Below are 18,871 nucleotides of genomic sequence, written 5' to 3'. Positions count from 1 at the left end.
CCGGCCGGGCGCAGGGCGGGGGGGGGGGGGGGGGGAGGCCCGCGAGGCCCCGCCCCGCTCTGTGCGGCCCCGCCCCCCGCGCGGCCCTCCACACTTGGGGCGCGGGGACCCCCGCTGGGGCTGGGGTCCGCGGCCGGCTGCCGGGTCCGGGATTGGCTGGAGGGCGGGCCTCCCTGCGGAAAGCGACGTCACGGCCGTCCCTGCAGTGTGAATGAATCAAAACGCCTGGGTGACCGCGGCCTCCCGGGCGGCCGGCGCGCGAAGGGTGGAGGGGGAGGGGGAGGGGAGGGGGAGGGGGAGGGGGAGCGCGGGCGGGGAGGGAGGAGGGGAAAAAAGCCAGAGCTGCAGCAACAGCGTCTCCTCTCCCCGGGATGTGCACCTACCCGGGAGAGCGAGATCAAAGGGATCTGAGACCGGCTGAGGACCGGCGGGGGGAGGGGGCAGCCAGCCTGTGGAATCCTCCCGGAGAGGCGGAGGGCCCGGCTCCCACCGTGACTTCGGCGGCCTGGTCGGGTTTTTTTATTATTTTCAAATTTCTGAATCCAGCTTAAGCGACAGAGCGAGAGATCTCCGTAGACTGCGACTCCCTGGCTCTCGCTCCGAGATGATGCAGAGCGCAGCTGTCCCCGCGGAGGGGGCTGTCAAGGGGCTCCCGGAGATGCTCGGTGTGCCGATGCAACGTAAGACACCCCCCTTTCCTCGCTGATTTAATTTGATAACAAGGCAGCCCGCAGCCTTGGCCGGTCCGGGGCGGGTCGGACGCTGCGTGCAGCCTGGACCGAAGGGGCCGGGCGGGGCGAGGGGCCGCCGGCCCCGGCGCAGAGGCGGTCACAGGGCAGGGGCACTGGCCAGGGTGCCTTTAAAAGGCCTGGCTCTTGGCTTTTAGGGCCGAAAGTGAAAGCCTCCCCGATCGTGCTCCAGGCCAGCCGAGGGCACCGAACCCCGCATCTCCAGCCCACGGCTTCTCTAGGAGCGTGGGGAGAGTGCTGTTTGGGGACACCCTGGGAGCGAACTGCAGGCCAGGCCCGAGGGCTGGGGGGGGGGTGTCCCTGTAAATCATCCTCCCTCCTGGGGTCACAGTCGGAGCTCCAAGTACGGCTAGTGCAACTTCACCCCAGCCGGCGGGAAGTTGGAGAGCGCGTCCCCCGCCCCCGGGGCTGGCGGCTCGGAAGCCCAGGCCACCCGCTCGGTCCCCGCGCGCTGGGCGTGCGCGCCCGGTGCGTCCTCAGCCGCTGCTGCCCGCGGCGCCCGCAGCCTGCGCGGCCGGGGACTGCCTGGCTCCGCTCGCCCGGCTCCCGCTGGCCGAGGAATGCAGGGGACGGAGAAGCGCCGGGACCAAGTTGTGAACTCGGGGCACAGCCTTCGCGCGAGCGAGGACCTAACCTCCGGGTGGCTTGGACTCGGCAGGGGAGAGGCTGGGGTCCCTGGGCGCTTTGCTCGCCCACCCACTTTCTTTCCCGCGCCCGAAATGAGCAAGACTGCGGGAGCTCGGGGCGTGTTCACGCCGGGGTGTCTGTGTGTGTTTGGGTGTGCGCGCTCAGGCATTTTCCCCGGAGGGAATCTGTCTCTGTCCCGCACTCCCAACCTGAGTCCCCGATGGAGAATCTGTGCAGAGGCCGGAGCAGGTCCCGGGGCACCGCGCGCGCGCGGCGGGCGCCCAGGGAGTCCTGCCCTGCAGGCTCGGGGCGCTGCGGAACACCCCTGCGCACCCCCGAGAGGGAAAGCTTCCCTCGCTCGGCGGGCCGAGGGCTGTGCCTCCGCCCGCGATTTCTTTGGTGGAGCGGTGGCTACATCCTCGAGGTTTACCGTAAGTAAATAAAATAATGGTGTCTACCTACGAACTAGGAGGGCGCGCGGCTGCGCCCTCCTGCGCCCTCCTGCGCCCGGGCTCTCCGCGGCAGGGATTCCGCTTGGGCCATACCTCAAAGGGCAGGTAGGTCCCAGGCCTCCCTGAGAAGTTTTTGAGAAGGAAGTAGAGGAAGTTCGCTTCACCTACATCTATTTAGGTTGTCCTTTGACTATATCCTGCAGTTACCCTTTGTGTCTTTTCCTATCGGCCGTTGGCAAAGAGTTCCACGTCTGCAGCACGCTTGGGAAGTTTGCTGCTGACCTAGGTGTGTCTGTAGAAGGCTTTGGGGGTTCGCTGCTGCCCTGACTGCCCCCACCCCACCCCCACCCGCCACGGGCAAGGAGGGAGTGCGTTATCGGCCCCTGCGATAAACAGAAACACAAACCCTGGCAAAGGAGCTCCAAGTCCTTGGGATGATTGAGGAGGCGAGTGTGTGAGTGGGTGGAAGGGCGAGTGTGTGTGACTCGCTTCCTTGTTACCCAGCCGGTCTGTGCTTTAATAGTTGTGGTCCGTAGGTGGCCTATCAGGACTGCAAAGAAGGGTGGCAGGCTCTGCTGTCACAGCCTTTCTTAGGATGCTCAGCACACCCTCTTGGATTGTCTACTTTTTGTTTCCCTTACTCAGGGACAACTTTGATTTCGGCATCAGGAACTCAGTTTCCTAAAATGCCTCGAATTTGCCTTCAGAGCTACAGTTCACCAGGGCTTGAGTCTGGGTTCCAACTGTGAAAAACTCAATGAAGTAGAGAATGGGACTCTCATCCTAGGGTCACCCAGCAGAGGCAATGATGAACCAGGAGGGGCTGGTCTGCCCTTCCTTTTGTTTTGCCCTGAGTTGGTGGCCTGGGTTGAAGGAGGCAGTGGCCAAAATTGAGGGGCCCAATCCCTGAAGACTTTGGGCTCCAGCTTTTAAAATTTTATTTTGGGATGCACATGGAGCATACTTATTCCCTTTCAGCAGATGTGGCTGCTGAGCATCAAGCTGTTTGTGTAGAGAACAGGGCATAGGTGGGGTGTGGTGCCCCCATACACATACACAATACCATCCTCTTCTCTGGGATACCTGGCCCACTGGCCTAATAACTTGCTGTGGGGGTGGGGGTCAGGTGGGGACATGCCCTTGGGGCTGGGGAAGAAGAGTAATCTCAGGCCTGTGGGTGTTTAAACTTTGGGAGAGAGGAGACAACAGAAAGGCTCTCCCTCAAGGGTTCTTCCAACCCCACAACTGGAAGGTTTGAGTTGCCCACCTCCCACCCTACGCATGCATATACGTGCCCAGTTTCTTTACCTTTAGCCACCACAGATGGAGCACTTCGGGGCATAGATACACAGATCCTCCAACCCTGGTCTCTATGGGGCCCTGGCCTCACAGGGGCATTTCAGGAGTTTGAATCCAGTTTGTTTCAGGGGCAGTCAGAATATCTTTTGGGGGTAGGTGAGGTCCCCTCCCTTAAGGAAAGTGTTACCAAGTGGTGTAATAAATTCTCCCTTGGCGGGCTTATTCCTTGCTCTCTGACAACCCCACCTCTTGCCACTGCTCGCTCCTGGGTGGGCTTGTCAGCATGGTGGCCCTCCTCCTGCTTCCCCTGTGCAGGGGTTGCAGGGCCCATGAAACCCCCACCTGGACAGCTCCAGGGCAGCCTGATGGGGCCCATGGTCCGCTCAGACTTCTCCAGACTAGCTTGAAGATTTTCATCTGTTTGAGGGGCATCAGCGTGGGACAAGAAGCTTGGGAAAAATCGGGCAGGCAGGAGGAGTCTGGGAGTGGTTGGGAGAGCAACCTGGGGTAGAGAGGCAGAGCCCCACCCCCTTAAATCTCCCACAGGTTGGTGGGCAGCCAACCTGGTCAATGTTTTCTAAGGAACTCAAAACCCCTGGCTCCTTGCTCTGGGTGGTGGGAGCGCAGTTTATAGGAGGCTGCACCCTCAAGGTCACGTACAGCATGAGCCCAGGGCCTTGGGTGTTTTTTTTTTGTTTTTTTGTTTTTTTGTTTTTGTTTTGCTTTGTTTTTTTCTGGGTAGGTAGATAGGTTCAGAAAGGGATCTTGTTCCAAGCTAGCGGATCCTAGCTACTTGGCCATGATTCGGGTTGCAGGTCTCTCTTTCTGCACGCAACCTGCTTCTGCTCGGGTCTTCCTCACCACCTCCCTCTGGGCTGTAGAAACTCCAGGTCCAAATTCCCACAGCTCTTGACCGACCTAGGGGCAGCGTTGAATTCCACAATCACCTCCCAATCCTCCTCCAAACCTGTTTCCTCCCGGAACTCATTGGTTTCCCCATGCATCTCGGCCCTGCTGGCCCCCCTTGCACGCCAAGACAATCGGAACAGTGAGGGACACACAGGGAGATGGGCGTTTTATCCGCCCCTTGCCGTAGGTTTTGGCCTATCTCCCGGATAAGTTTCCTGGGGCACCAAGGGAAGGGATTGCCCCCCTTTCCCATAGCTAGCTGGAGAGCTAGCCAACCCAGGTGGGAGAAAAGAGCGACCACTGGGTCCAGGCAGGGAGTGATAAATGGGGAGCATGTACGGGGCATTTTGCATCCCACCCTTGTCTCCTAAAATATCTACTTCTTGCAGCTCTTGCGAACTCTGAAGCTGTGAGTAAAGGGCGTTTGCTTTTGTTCGTGGTAAGATCTGTGTGAAGAACTTCTCTAGGACAGCCAACTACCCTTTCTTCTCTTTTGGGGTGCCTGCTGGTGCGTGGGGTAAATCTTCCAGCACCAGCGGCCCGGGTGTCCTCACTCCTGATGCTATCATCCTTCTTGCAACAGACTATTTCTTAAGGGGTGAAATGGCCAGGAGTTCTCTCAAACTTTGGAGCAGCAATTTGAGCTTCTTTCCACTCCTGCCTTTTCTGGTGGTGCCGAAAAGAAAAACAAGAAACAATTTATTATATGATATATACCTCCATATATTTTATATATGGAGAGAGAGAGACAGAGAGATATTGATTGATTCAGATACCCATACAGAAAGCAGCCCCGGGCACCACAAATCTCCTTCCCCGCATCACAAAAATATTGTCAGGCACGATTGGAGCCAACTTTTAAAGGTCACACTGGTGGCTGTCCCTCGGGCCGGCAGACTTGGGCCTCCTGGAATGGGGATTCAGATTTCCCCACCTGGAGGATGTCACCCCAGCCTCGGACCGAGCTTCACCCTACCGGGGGTGGGGGGGGGGACACTGGGAGAAACCCTGGTGACTAAGGCAGCACCTCACGGTGGAGACGGGTGGCCGAGGGCGCCCGAGGGGCTGGCGGGCTCGGGCCTCCCCGGTTCCACTGTCTGGATCAAAGAGGGGAGCGGAGGGGAGCCCTCCTTGATGGGGCGCGGCCGCGGGGCGCTCAGGGAGCGGGATTAAGGATTTAACCCGGACCCGGAGGGGGCAGGCGGGGAGCGGGAGCGGGGAGGTCTGCCCTAAGCGGTCCCCAGTATCCGGGGAAGATGGAAAGTCGGGACCGAGAAGAGGAAGCAGGACCTAACTCGTGATGTCTTCTCGCTGGGCCGCGGTGCGGGCTCGTGGAGACCCAGGGCCCGGCGGGGCTGGGCGGGAGCGGCGTCCTTGGGTGCAAGAGCGCGACCTGCGTGACCCTGGCGCCACCAGGGCGCAGCTCCGCCGCCCCGCGGGCAGGCACCTGGGGGTCCCGGGGCCCGGGGAGCGGGCGTTTGCTGCGCCCCTGCGGGTGCCGTGTTGCGGCTCGACGCGCGCCCTGGGTGTTGGGCGCTTGCGGGTGGAAGCAGGTGCGGACAGGACGGCGCATCTGGGGGAGAGCCGGCCTTTTGCACACCGCGACCCGCACCCCGAGGTCGTGCCTGCGCAGGGGGCGAGGCACGGACGACCTCTGCGTCCACCGCGCGCCTCCTTCGCCGTTCGGGCGCCCCGGCCCCTTCCAGACTCTGTGCACCTTGCGCGGTCCAGTTCTCGGCTTGCTTTCCTGAGCGGCCCCGAGCGAGCGGGGACTGGCCAAGCCGGGGTCCCGTTCCTGCCCCTTTGGGGCGGCGGCAGAGGCTCTGCCGGCCGGGAGAGGCGCGGTGGGGGGGAGCGCCGACGGCGTGCCCAGCCTGGGGGAGGCCCGGCCGGTACCTCTCTTTCCAGACCGAGTATTGGGCGAGCGCTTGGGAAGACAAAACTAAGCGCCCACGCCAGCGACCCAAGGCTTTCCGGGACTTTAACCTTTGAAAGGCGTTTTTCCCGTTGGGGCGCGGCGGCTCCTCGCGCATCGATCCCGGAGGCAGCGGCGGGTCCGCGCGCTCCGCGCCCCCCGCGCGCCCTGCCCGCGTCGAAGCCTCGGCTCCCGGCCCTGCTCCCAGCGCCTCCGGACCTCGACGAGCGCCCGGAACGCGGCGGGCTCGAGAGAGAGGAGATCTCTACCTGGGCGGCGGAGGAAGTCCTTTCAGTTCCACCTGGGGAGGTGATGGGTGCCGCTCTGTGCCCGCAGAGGCTCAAAGGCGCACCTGCTCTGCGGGGGAAGCCGCGGCCCGTCGGGGACCCAGCGCTGGCTTCAGTCTGTGGCGCTCGGAGGTTGGCTTCATCTGAGACGGGACTTTTTTTTTTTTTTTTAGACGGCAGAGTGAATGGCCTTAAATGGGATCTGAAGGGCGAAACTAATCAGGAAGGAGAGGAATGAGTAGCGCGGCTGGGTTGGGATAAGACCGGGAAAGGCAGGAATTGAAGGAAGGCCAAATGCTACCAAATGCTAGGTGCACACACACACACACACACCCCACACGCCAAAAAAAAAAAAAAAAAACGAGCCGAGGTTAAGGCAAGAATGTTGGCTGAATGCTCTGGGGATTAAAGCAACGTGAGTCCCCAAGACATCTTGGAGACCGCCTACCTACACCACTGCAAATACCAGGGTCGCCTTTAAAAAAAAAAAAAATCGAGCCCTCCTAGAGGTGAGGTGGGGGTCGAGGGAGGCCGGAAACCTGCAAAGCAATTTCTTTCCAGTGAAGGAGACAAAACACAGCCCAAAGGGGCGTCTTGGGTTTTGAACAGTGACCTGATGACCCCGGCTGACCAGGTGTAGACAGCCTCAAGTCCTAAATATTCCCCTTGTCCTAACTTCCCATTTGCCTCGGATTTAGTGCCCTTTCACTGTGTGCTCCAGTCAATTAGTGAGTACTTAGCACCGCATTAGTAGGCAGAACCCAGAGGGACCTCCCTGCAGAGGATGCAGCCCTGGAGGAAGGGGAGGGAGTGTTGCACCTGCAGTCCTCCAGGGATGGAAAATTAGTTCCTAGGGACTAATCTTTGCATCACGTCGTTAGGAAGACTGCTTTGAGCCCCTAGTTTTGGTCAGCAGCGATGGGTATTTGGTGGATTTCTCTGGCTGGGTAACTGGTCTCCTGCAAACTGCAGAGCTGTGGGTGGGGAGGGCTGGTGGACTTGGATGGAAGGGACCTTGTATCATTGCTTTCATTTAGGGAAATTGATGAGGATTAGGGATGAGAAGCTTTGGAATGGTAGAGATTTGGAAACACTTTAGCTGTCGAGAGGACGAAAGGAATAATGCTACCCACTTTGGGAAACAAGGGTGGAGGCAGACAAGCGGCAGTTTGCTGTGGTAGCACCAGATGCTGGGTTTGGAGATGAGGGGGTGGGGGGTGCAGGTGTACTTTGGTAATGATTTTCTGCCTTTCTCCCTTCCCGGAGTGACTGTTAACAATGCCCACGACACAGATGTGAGCAAACTGCTGCTTTTAGTAAAATTCCCATGTGGCTTATGTGCCTATCTTTGTTCTCCATTCTTTCTCTTCGTCCTTTCTCCCTTTCCTTGCTTCTTCCATCTTTCGTGAGGTCTTTGCAGGGCAGCACCTGGGGTTGTGCAGGAATTCTCAGCACAGGAGTTCTGTTAGGGGTGGACTGTCTGGCAGGCTGCAGGGTGATGGGGGTCCCTCGCCTTTTTAGGAGCCTTAGAAGGAAGGGCGGTTTCTGGTTCCAGGACAGAAGCTGCTCTGGAGGTGGGCTATTGTTGTTTGTGGTAGGAAAAAAGTCATCTAAAATAGATGGTGCAGTGAGATTTCCCCCTTTTTTTAGGTCCTAAATTCTACACGAGCCCCGGTCAAAATGGAGCACAAATCAACCATTTTGAGGCAGTGTTGTTGGGAGTAAGTGGACGGGTTGGGTTTAATTGGCAAAATTGGAATTGATTCTTCCATGGAAAATGTACTTCAGGTTAACTGTATTAATGGTGGATTGGAAAATCATCTTGGGAGGCAGGTCCTAAGTCCTGTTGTTGTTTTGGTGGATTTCTTTGCTCAGATTTCCTCAGCCCCCTTCCCTCTGTCAGTCTGGGTCCAGCCACAGATGTTTTACTGCGGTATCTCACCCCCAAATGCCTTTAAAGTATAATTTACTTTAATTATAATGTTAGAGGGTTAAGGGATTGGTTCTGGGAATAGCTTAATAGAGACAAAACTTGCAGCCAAATTAATTGAAAGTTTCTTGTTATGAGGGAGAGGTTGCCAAACATATGGAATATTGCTACGGAATGAGACATCAGAAAAACCCATTGTGGAGATTTAGCAATGATTAAATGTGAAGATGGAGTGGAAACAGAGATGTGTCTACAGCATTTCCATAAATCGTCGTGGTTCTGTTTCATGTGATTTTCTGTTTTGTTTGCAATCACCGAGAATATTCGATATCCTACTGAAGAACATTAATTCTGTGTCAACATCTAGTCCAGAAGGTCACCCTATACCTGCAAATACATATTTACATTATGTGTTTTGTTTACTACAGGACTCCTATTAAAATGTCCAAATTCAGCCTTAAAATGATAACATCGAAGTTGTCTCCAGGATACTTTCAGATCTGATCTTTATACTGAAAAGGTTACTCTTTTTTTGAGCTGCCCAAGCAGAAAAAGAACAAAGGAGATTGTCAGAGGGACCCTAAACCACCAACTGAGACAAATAGGATCTGTGGGGGGAAGGATTCTGAAGGAGGAGTGGAGGGAAAAACCCTTAGACACAGTCATTTCTGACATGAGAAGGCTTTTCTGACTTTTTTTTTTTCTAATTGTTAGTCATTCGTTAAGACATACACACAAACCTAGGAAACTAGGAAAGACTGGGAATTAGATTATATATATATATGTATATATATGTATGTATTTTTAAAGTATGTAAGCAAATATAATCATAATAGAGAATATGATTTACTTTAAATGCAATGCCAGGTTCTTTTCTTAATTAAGCTTTTTTCAGGATTTTTGTGGCTCTATTTAATGCCTCATCACCATCACAAAATACCGTGATGTTCAATATACCTTTTCTTCTTAAATTTTGAAGAATTAATATTGGAATTTTATGCTTCAGTTGTGTTGCTTATGGGATAATTTTTACTAAGTTATGAAGAGATGTATAAAATATTTGAGAAAAGTATGTTATAGTCTCTTCAAGATACATGGGTTTAGAATAAGGGGCAATATGAAAAAGGAAACTATAAATTGTTTAATAAAAACGAATTCTCCTTAGTAGGGAGATGGAAAATAAAGAGCAGGAAGGGGGGGATAACCCAGACACACAGAGTCATAATTTGTCATGTAATATACATCCTGAGTCTCAGGCTTACCCTGGATGTGGACTTAGAGATGAATTAGTCCTCGGTTCCTTCAGCCACAGTTATCAGGTGATAGAAAAGGGAAGTTGGGACCAGAAAAATAGGATTTTATTGTCAGTGGTGACCGTGGCAACTTTAAAGTGGAGAGTTTTATTTTTGAAATATGTTTTCAGTAATAGAAATGTTAATTAATTTAATTAAACTATGACTATACCTCCGCTATAATTCTTAGACTTGGAGATTCCAGAAGCTAGGTATGAGTCTCGGCGGGCAGGGTACCATGCTTGGTATGTCCTGTGGCCATATGTTGGCACACTTTAGAATTAGTCACCCCAGATTAAGTCAGTAAGCTCACACCCGACGGGGCTTATCCCAGCCTGCCTTTTAAAAACCGTCTTCCTTCTTACTTACTCGGGAAACCTATTGTTTTCTCCCCCTTATATGTGCAGAAGAATGGAGAGTTCTGAGAAAAAACAATATTTTGCAAAGCATTTCTATTGTGCTTCCCTTAAAGCCCATTTAGCTTCTTTCAGTTTGTAGTCAGTAAAGAAATTTAACAAATAAATAAAATTATGTATTTTTGGAAACATGTATCAGCCAAATGTTATTTAAGATTGGCTCCCAAACGACTGACTTCTCTAGTGGAGTCACCAGCAAAAGGGTTTGGAGCGAAAGCCTCAAGGCTTTCTTGAGCACTGTTGGAAGCCTTGCTCTTCAATCAGTCCCAGACAAAAAGAAGCATCCAGCCCCAGTTTGACCCCCAACTGTGTGCCCTTAAGGAAGCTCTTTTAAATGTAGAGGTTCACCTTTCACAGGGTTGCCCAGAAGGGCAAATGAACTTGGGAGATTTGCAAGTACTCGACAAAGTTCTGAGTGCGGGCAATCTTACAGACCGGACCAAGGGTCCCACCTTGCAGACAGAGTTGCCCTCAGCTGCTGGAGTGGCCCAGGGCGTCCCAAGAGGGACCAAGCCTCCTGGGAGTCTCGTGGGATCTGCAAACCAGGAACCGCTCCCACAGACCCTGGCTCCTATCCTGAAAGAAGTAAGGAAAACCTTGTCAGGTGCATGAGACTGTTAAGACAAATTGTGAAACAAAAGGAGGAACTCCGTCCAAAAGGCAGGTAAAAAGCAGGGTCTCGTGGTGCTGCAAGGGGGCACATCAGAGTCCAAATTTTACAAAATATTAATCTGGTCTCGGGGCATGGTTAAATGAACGTTATTCCTCATGATACAAAATAAATTAGTTTTAAAGATATCAAAATACTCATCAGCACTGTTTCCAATTTTCTTCAGTACATTTTAGAAGTTGCTGTCAAGTGTGTTCTAGTTTTAGTTTCTTTGGTGGAAAAAAAAAAGTGTTTGTCCTCACCTTGATGCTCTTCCGTGACCAGAGAGATAGAAAACACCATTTTTCAAAGAATTAAAATCGATCAAACAAACAAATGCAAACCGTCTCCGAAATGCTTCATGGTGGCCCCTGGTTTCTTGAGAGCAGTTTCTTGGAAATGAAGAAACGTGAGTGGGAAATAAAAACACACAATACCTTTTTATATGTCATGAGGAGGGGGTGTGGGAGGGGATTTGATCCACCACAGACTGCATCAGACCTTCTGACCTCCTCTGTTCCCAGTTTTCTGAAATGTCATTAATGGAGGAATTGGGGAATTTCAAATGGAATCAATCTTTGGATGGACCACTCTGAAAACTAAGCCCCGAGTGCCCACACCGCAGTATTTAGGGTGATCCAGAGGGCAGGACATCATGATAGGGACTTTATAAGCTTCTTTGATGAAGAGGTAGATGAAGGCTATAGGCAAAGTAAAGGTTTTTAGCCATTTCTCATCAAATAAGAATAGTCACTTTTCCACTGGGCTTTTTAGAGATCTCCAAGACAAATACTAGAATCCTCCATTGTTAACGTGAACTCAATCCACTCTTAACTGAATACAGTACAGCAAAAGTGAAGTGAGGTCAGCCAATTGGTGGTCCTAGCTGCCCCCCCCACCCCAAGCACTCCCCATTCTCACCATTCACATACGGGGAGGAGACCAAAGTCTGGTAAACTTGCCCACATTCTGTAGTGAACAGAATCTGCCAGATTTCCTTATTCCAAAAAGACTTAACCTTGTAATGTTGTATTATCTGCTACTCATACTCTGGGATTATGTTGATTAGAAAAGGGTGTACATCTTTCAGATGCTTTGAAACTAAGGAGATGGAGGAGAGTTTTGAGTGTTTTGTGTGTGTAGGGGGAGGTCAGTGAAGGAAGAGGAAATTATTTTGGGAAATAAAGAAGCATGAGATAATTTTAATATACTTCAAATATGTAAATTCATCTTGTTGGCGACTGGCCACGAGGAGTGGAAAAAGGAGCTGCCATTGAGCTGGGCAATGGTGCTTGGGGGCTAAGTGTTTTTTACTCATTGCCTGATGTGATCACACAACAACCCTGAGAGACCGGTGTCACCATCTCCGTTTTACAAATCAGAAAACAGAGACTCAAAGAGGTTAAGCAATTTGTCTAAGATCCTATACATGGTAGACTCAGATCTGAACCCAGATGGATCAGACTCCGATCTGGGATTTATCATAAATAATTTGGCAGACCTAAAGATATGAACATCTAAACTCTAAGCAGATCTGAAAAATTTCAAATTCTCCCAAAAGACTATTTGAACAAAATGTTTCTGCTTCCTCCTAGCTTTCTGTAGCACTCAGTGCTCACTTTCCCCAGGGCTCCAGGGTTGGACAGCTCCCTCATTCAGAGATGGCTTCCCTTCCAGAGATGGAGCTGGACTTCGGGAGAATTGGCTTTTTTCCAGAATGGCAATGCCTCAGCCTGTGTATGAGGATGTGTGTGTGTGTGTGTGTGTGTGTGTGTGTTTATGTGTATGTGTATGTGTGAGTGTGTGAAACTATGGTGGTGTGTGTGTGTGTGTGTGTGTGTGTGAGTATATGCAATTATGTGTAGGTCTGTGTGTCTTTATGAATGTGGTATGTGGAGGTGCCTTTGTGTACGACTCAGGGTGTATCTTGGGTTATTTGTGATTGTTTCTCTATGTGTGTTAGTATGTATATGTGTGTGTTATATGTTTGCATGCAGACCAAGTATGTGTGAATATGTCTGTTTTTCTGACTGTATGTAAATGAGTTTGTGGGAGTATGGGGGGGTATCTGCATGGATCTCAAGCGCATCCTGGGATGTGTCCAAGGGAGCCTGCCTGCCTATGCAGCTGCTCTCGCTGTGCTTAGGTCTGTGCTTTGAGCCATGTCACTCTGCAGGATTCACAGAAGGCTCTGGACCCTGATGATGGGGAGTGCATTGTACCATGTGACCCAGCATCTCCCCAGATTCCTTAGCTGTTCCATGGGCTTTGCTGTCCTTTCATGACTGAGCTTACTCTCCACCGAGCCCCAGCAGAGAACATCACCAAAGAACACTTGCGTGCAGATAAGATAACATTTTTCATTTTAAGTGAAATGACTCCTCGTATCAGAAACTGGTTTATAGGTTAAATTCTGTCTTAGCAACTCCCAGGGTCGGCTTACATTCCAGTTTTTAAAGTGGAATTTTGTTATATCAAATACTGGATGAAATAAGTTGAGGTGACTAGAGATGTGGAGAGCTTCTGGCTTCTTGGAAATTTTGGTTACAACTTTATTCCTGGTAGGAGACCTATATAACCCCTGTCCTGTTCAGGCTCTCTGAATTTAAAAATAACAATAATTTCTTGTAGTTTTTTTTTTAAGGCTTGTATTGTTGCTTCTGGAAAAATTTCTAGATAGCTTACATTTCACACTAATCAAAATAATTACATGGAGTGTTGTCACTTGAAGTGTAGGATCTGAGTTCACAGGTCTCCACCCCCTCACAGGCAGGATGAATCTGAACTTGACATATGCCATCAACAAGCTGGCACCTTGCAGCTGCGGGGAGGGGGATCAGCAGGACCGGAGCTTCTGCTTCTCACCCCGCTCTGGCGTTAGGTGTGCGTCCCATACATGCACACCCTGTCCACACGATCTAAATGTATGTCTCAAACATTTCCATTTGCCCAACTGTTATGGAGCCCAAGAGGCCAGTGGCTCATCTACTCCCTTGTCACTGTATGCAGAGCAGCTTTGAGACTACCTCTCCGCCTCTACCTCCCCTCCCTAAAATGACAAGGTGGAGCCAGCCAGATGAGGCATGTCCAGATCCCTCCAGCTCTCAGACTGGGTTAGCCTACCTGAAGCGTAGGCTCCTGGTTCAAATCCCAATTCCCCCATTGTGGCACCTTGGGTCCTTTGCTTCATGTCTCCAAGCTCAGTTTTTCCATCTGTAAGATGGGGATAAGGATGCTTTCTTCACGAAATGGTGCGGATTATTGAGTCATATACACCCAGGACCTGGTGGAGTTCATATCAGGCTCTTGCCATCAGTTTTTTTTTAAACCATTATTGGCATATTGTGCATCTCTCAAGCCATTTTGATGCTATCTTTGTTTTTAAAAATGCCGTCCCTTCTCACAATCTTCATTGGAATACAGTGTTAAAGGTTCTAGTTTTTTTTTTAGAATGTCCCTCACGTTTTTGCCAAACTCGAGGACCCCAGTTTGGTCCCAGGGCTCCCCCCTCGCCCCAGAGAACCCCGAGTTTGAGCGGGGCAGCCCCATCCAGCAGGAAGCATTCCTGCAAGCTGGAGGCCGAAATGGCTCGTCTTGTCTGCTCTTAGTGTTGTTCCTAAACGTGATGTCTCGGTCTCCAAGCCTCTAGAACTCCTCTGCCCGCCCTCCCCTGCATACATTAGCCTTAATGTATTCTCTCTTGAATACTCATCATATTAAGGCTCCCGGTAGGTACCTTGCTCGAAATAAATTTTATGAGCACACATCCTCGCCCTCATCCCCCTGCATTTGCGGCTGGGAGGAGAAATATAGCCGTATCTCTCCGGGAGGCAAGGCCAGACAACAATTAGGTGGGAATCGGCGCCCTCTGGCCCCGGAGCGGGCGAGGCGCGGGCGGGCGGGGCGCGCACCCGGCGCGGGGACCTGGCTCTCGGGCGGGTGTCCCCGGGCCCAGGGGCGTCCGCCGCCCGGGTGCCTGGCCGGGGACTCCCACAAGGACGCCCCCCCCCGGGTCCCCCCACTCCGCGGGGCTCGGCCGGCGGCCTGCGCCCCGGGACGGACCCCCGACTGCGGGGCACGGGCTCTGCGCCCTGCGCCCGCCGCGTCCGCGCGCCCAGGGCCTCGCCTCCCTCCTTCGCAGGGCGCTGCAGGGCGCTGCAGTCCCACCGCACCGCACCGCGCACCTCCTGCCCACGACCTCCCTACGGGCTCGGGCGGGCTCGGGCTCCGGGGCAAACGCGGGAGCTGCAAAGCCCGCGCCCCTCGCCCCACGACCCTCTTTACAAGAGTTGTCGCCCCCTCCCCCGGGCAGGGCAGGCTGGCCTGGTCCCCCCCCCCCCCCCGCCGCAGGAGCCCCTGGTGATTCACCCCGCCCTGCTCAGAGTCCCCTCTCTGCGCCTCCAGATCTCTCCGTGGCTAAGGCCCCCAGCCTCTGGCCCCGTCCCTGCTGCTCCAGGGCTGCCAGTCCCGATGGTCCCTAGAGAGGCAGCACAGTGGCTGCAGCCGAGGGAGCACACTACCTGCAGGCAGACAGGTACGCCCGGCCAGGTGGGCACTCTCTGAGCCTCTAGTGAGGGTCCCACATCCATGCAGGGATTCCTGGGAGAGCCCAAGGAGATCAAGTCCATGATCCAGGATCCCTGACTTTCCTTCCCCTCAGCCACAGCAGCACCACATCTAACACTTGGTTATTGCAATCATCTCCTAATAATCACAGACCTTTATTGAGCACCTACTGTATACTGGCCCACTCCTACCCATATTGATTCAACAACACTCTGCAACAATCCTACCAGGTGCTACTATTCTCTCTCTCTCTGTCTCTCTCTCTGTCTCTGACACACGCACACATACGTTTTAACAGGAGCACAGAGATGGGAAGTAATTTGTTGAAGGTTAAAAAGCAGAGCAAGAAAAAAAAAAAAAGCAGAGCAAGGATTTAAACCCAGGCAGGCTGGCTCTAGAATCCATCGTCTTACCCTGTATCTTACCCATTCCTCCTTAATGGATGGAAGTCCTGTTGCTCTTGTGTGCTTAGTACTTTGCTGGGCACATCAGAACTGTTTGGTAAGTAACTCAGTAACCAATTGGTTGAACTTTTTTTTGCCAGGGGGAAAACTTTTGGGGTACCTATTTGGCTCAGTCCCTTAAAGGGCTGCCTTTGGCTGGGATCATGATCCTGGCATCCTGGGATTGAGCAGCACATCAGACTCCCTGCTCGGTGAGGAGTCTGCTTCTCCTTCTTCCTCTGCAGCTCTCCCTGTTTGTGCTCTGTCAAATAAATAAATAAAATCTTTTTTCTTTTCTTTTCTTTTTTTTTTAAGGAGGAAAACTTTTGAGATAGAAAAAAAAAATGCCATAGGCACAGGGACAGGTAACCAATGTCCAGACCCATGGGTATCTCCCTCAGCTTGGTCCCTGGTAATTTTCATGGAGCATTTTGGTCTGAGAATGGGATCAAAGAGCAAGGAACCTGGTGGGTCTGACTTTCAGGCAAATGTTGGGAGCTGCTGAGGCCATAACAGGAAAAGTCTGGGTTTGGGGTTTAGTGAGCCTAATGATGACACTAGTGATGTCATACTGTGAGTGTCCCAATAGCCTATCTACAGGCTTGAGATACAAATGACTTAGCACTTGAGCTTGTTTTCTACTTAGATTTAGGTGCGTTCACATTTTCTCCCCAGTGCTTTGAGGCTAATGTTAGCACTTTTAAATTATGTCACGCCAACAAATGGTATGAATCAAGAATCCCGTATGATTCCTGAGAGATTTGGTTTTCCTACTTTTGTTGATATTTTGGCGAGCACAGGAGAAACTGGTTAACTGTTTCAAGGTGAACTTCTTAGAGAGGATTTGATCAAGTATTCATCCAGTGATAAACATCTGTGGAGCTACTGGTGTGTGCTAGGCACAGTGTGAGGCAGCCAGGACACAAAGCTGCAAAGGAAGCACTGTTCCTGCTCCTTGAGAATCCCACCTCCTAACCAGAAACACAGGGTGGACTGGATTTCATTCCCACCTGTCCCCCTGATCAGCGACCCTCGTGCAATGTTGTAGCCTGCACAGCTGTTGATCAGCGACCCTCGTGCAATGTTGTAGCCTGCACAGCTGTACGCAGCAGCCCCAAGAGTTTGGGTTACATCCTTTCCCTCCAGTGGGAAATGAATCATGAGGACTGGTCTGGTCTGGTCTGGTGAGCTGTGTTGTGTGGAAGGCTCACTCTGCCTTTTTCTCCTCTCCCCACAGAGATCCCTCAGTGCGCTGGCTGCAACCAGCATATCCTGGACAAGTTCATCCTGAAGGTCCTGGACAGACACTGGCACAGCTCTTGCCTCAAGTGTGCAGACTGCCAGATGCAGCTGGCTGACAGGTGCTTCTCCAGGGCCGGGAGTGTCTACTGCAAGGAGGATTTCTTCAAGTAAGTCAGAACCCTGGGTGCAGCCTCCCTCCCCTTGCCTTGGTCTGTGTCTGCCTCTCCCCTCGGGTGGGTGAGGTGGGACAGGGGTGCTGGCAGAGGGTGTGAGCCCAGTTTCTGGAGGGGAGCTAAGGAAGGATGCTGGCGAATCCTGAAAGCAGTGCTCTTTCTGTTCCTGGGAGTTGGTGCCTCAGGGCACTGCTGCTGCTTTCAGAGTGGGTGCTCTGAGGTTCATACCCTGAGAATCTAGAGGGGTCACCATGGCTGCTACAGGGCCACAGAGGCTTGGGAGAGTTGCCCCTGGTCAGGGACAAGCCAGGCTCTGGTAGTGTCATCGCTTTCATTGAAAACATGCTGAAGAGGCAGTTTCTTGTGATGGTAAAGAACCCAGACCCTGACTGGGTTTGAACCGCTTAATGTGCTCTTGAGCAGGTTTCTTCTCTGCCTCGGGTCGCTTATCTGTAAAATGGGGGTGGTGATAACAGTTCCTACCCCATAGTATTGATATGAGCTCTGAATGGATCAATATGTGTAAAGTCCTTAGGACAATGCCTGACACCTGAGAGTCAGCTTTTAAGACTGTCCTCCCTTCATCCATCAGAAACAATGTTGTTGGTCACGGCGAGGCGACTTCCTAGGATTTATTTTCTGTGCCATTTAGTCTGGGACTTTTCTCCCAGAACCTGTTACCCAAGGCACTTGGGCTGGTGCCTTAGCTCACCCGGGTCAGCTGTGGCAGCAACACCAGCACAGGAGCAGGGGGTTGGGGTCAGTGACACGGGTCGGGGAGGCCCATGGCTGTGCACAGAGGGGGACGGGACTGCTGGGAAGGTCCCTCAGAGTCTGGAAACATTTGGCACAAGTGAGCAAGCCTCCAAGAGGCGCTGTGCATCCTTCAGAGGTCGTGTATTCTGGGAGGGGAGATGGGCAGAAATGCCGGCCTGGACACAGAACATGTTTCTCCCTGGTCCTCCCAAGGTGGAACTTCAGGGAATAAGTGATTTTAATTTCTGAGGATTCTCATATTTCTTTAGTCCAATATGAGTTGAAAAGCACACTAAGGGTGACTTTGGTTTTCTACCGGGGCTTCCACTGTGGCCTGCTTGTGTTCAGAGGCAACACTCATTGTTATCATCACGCTTTGGCCAACAATGCACCACACTCTCCCTCTGTGTGCGTGTGAGTATGCACGCGTGCACACGTGTCTGTGCCTGTATGCTACCTGAAGGAAGGGGCAGGAGGCACACAGGCACATCCAACAAATTCTGGATCCAACAAATTCAGCCCACCTGAGGGCTGGGCTTTGGCTCTTCCTCTCAATCTCTTCTGTGTACTGCCCTCCTTTCTCCCAATCTTCCTTTCGCTCTCTCACCTCTGAACCTTGCCCTGTTCCCTGTATTCTGGTATTTGCAGCTGTCACCGACACCCATGTCCTTTCTCAGCCGGCAACAAGACTCATTAGTTATTCATTTTTCAGTGATACCCCGGCCAAGCACCATGGCCGCCCTCACAGGCCCCTGCGTGGCGTGAATTTCACTGTGTGTGTGTGTGTGTGTGTGTGTGTTCAAATGTTGTGCACCTGTGTGCACCTGTGAGCGTGAACATGTGTGTGAGGAGGAGCAAGAGGATGCAGGTGCACGGGCCTGGCCCTGGGGTTAGGTCAGCTGTGTTCCAGGGTCTGGGTGCCATCCTCCTCCGGTTTGTCTCTGTACCTTTGGGAAGCTTCCATGAGCTCCAGGGGCAGCTGGGAACAGGAGGGTGCTAAGATGCCCCTGGGTCAGACCACTGGCTGGGGTACAGGCAAAGCCAATTCGGATCAAGTCACAGGACAATGGCACCAGAGAAGCCCCTTTGAGCCCCTATCTGGGGTCTGGACCTTGACTAGCTGGCTCTAGGTTTGGGAAAGGGAGGAGGTAAGCAGCTCAAATGTA

General features: G+C 52.4%; 1 protein-coding gene across 1 annotated transcript in view; it reads left to right on the top strand.

The window, feature by feature from the left end:
- Window positions 1-604: 604 nt before the first annotated feature.
- Window positions 605-18,871, top strand: part of LHX4 (LIM homeobox 4) — a 40,828-nt gene continuing 22,561 nt past the window's right edge. The window contains exons 1-2 of the mRNA XM_041773964.1: window positions 605-680; window positions 16,772-16,943. Of these exons, the coding sequence (XP_041629898.1) occupies window positions 605-680; window positions 16,772-16,943 (248 nt within the window). The remainder of the gene's footprint in view (window positions 681-16,771; window positions 16,944-18,871) is intronic.

This window comes from Vulpes lagopus, chromosome 1 (assembly GCF_018345385.1).
Source record: "Vulpes lagopus strain Blue_001 chromosome 1, ASM1834538v1, whole genome shotgun sequence".
NCBI classification, from domain to species: Eukaryota; Metazoa; Chordata; class Mammalia; order Carnivora; family Canidae; genus Vulpes; species Vulpes lagopus.
This window is presented reverse-complemented; position numbering and strand designations above follow the sequence as displayed.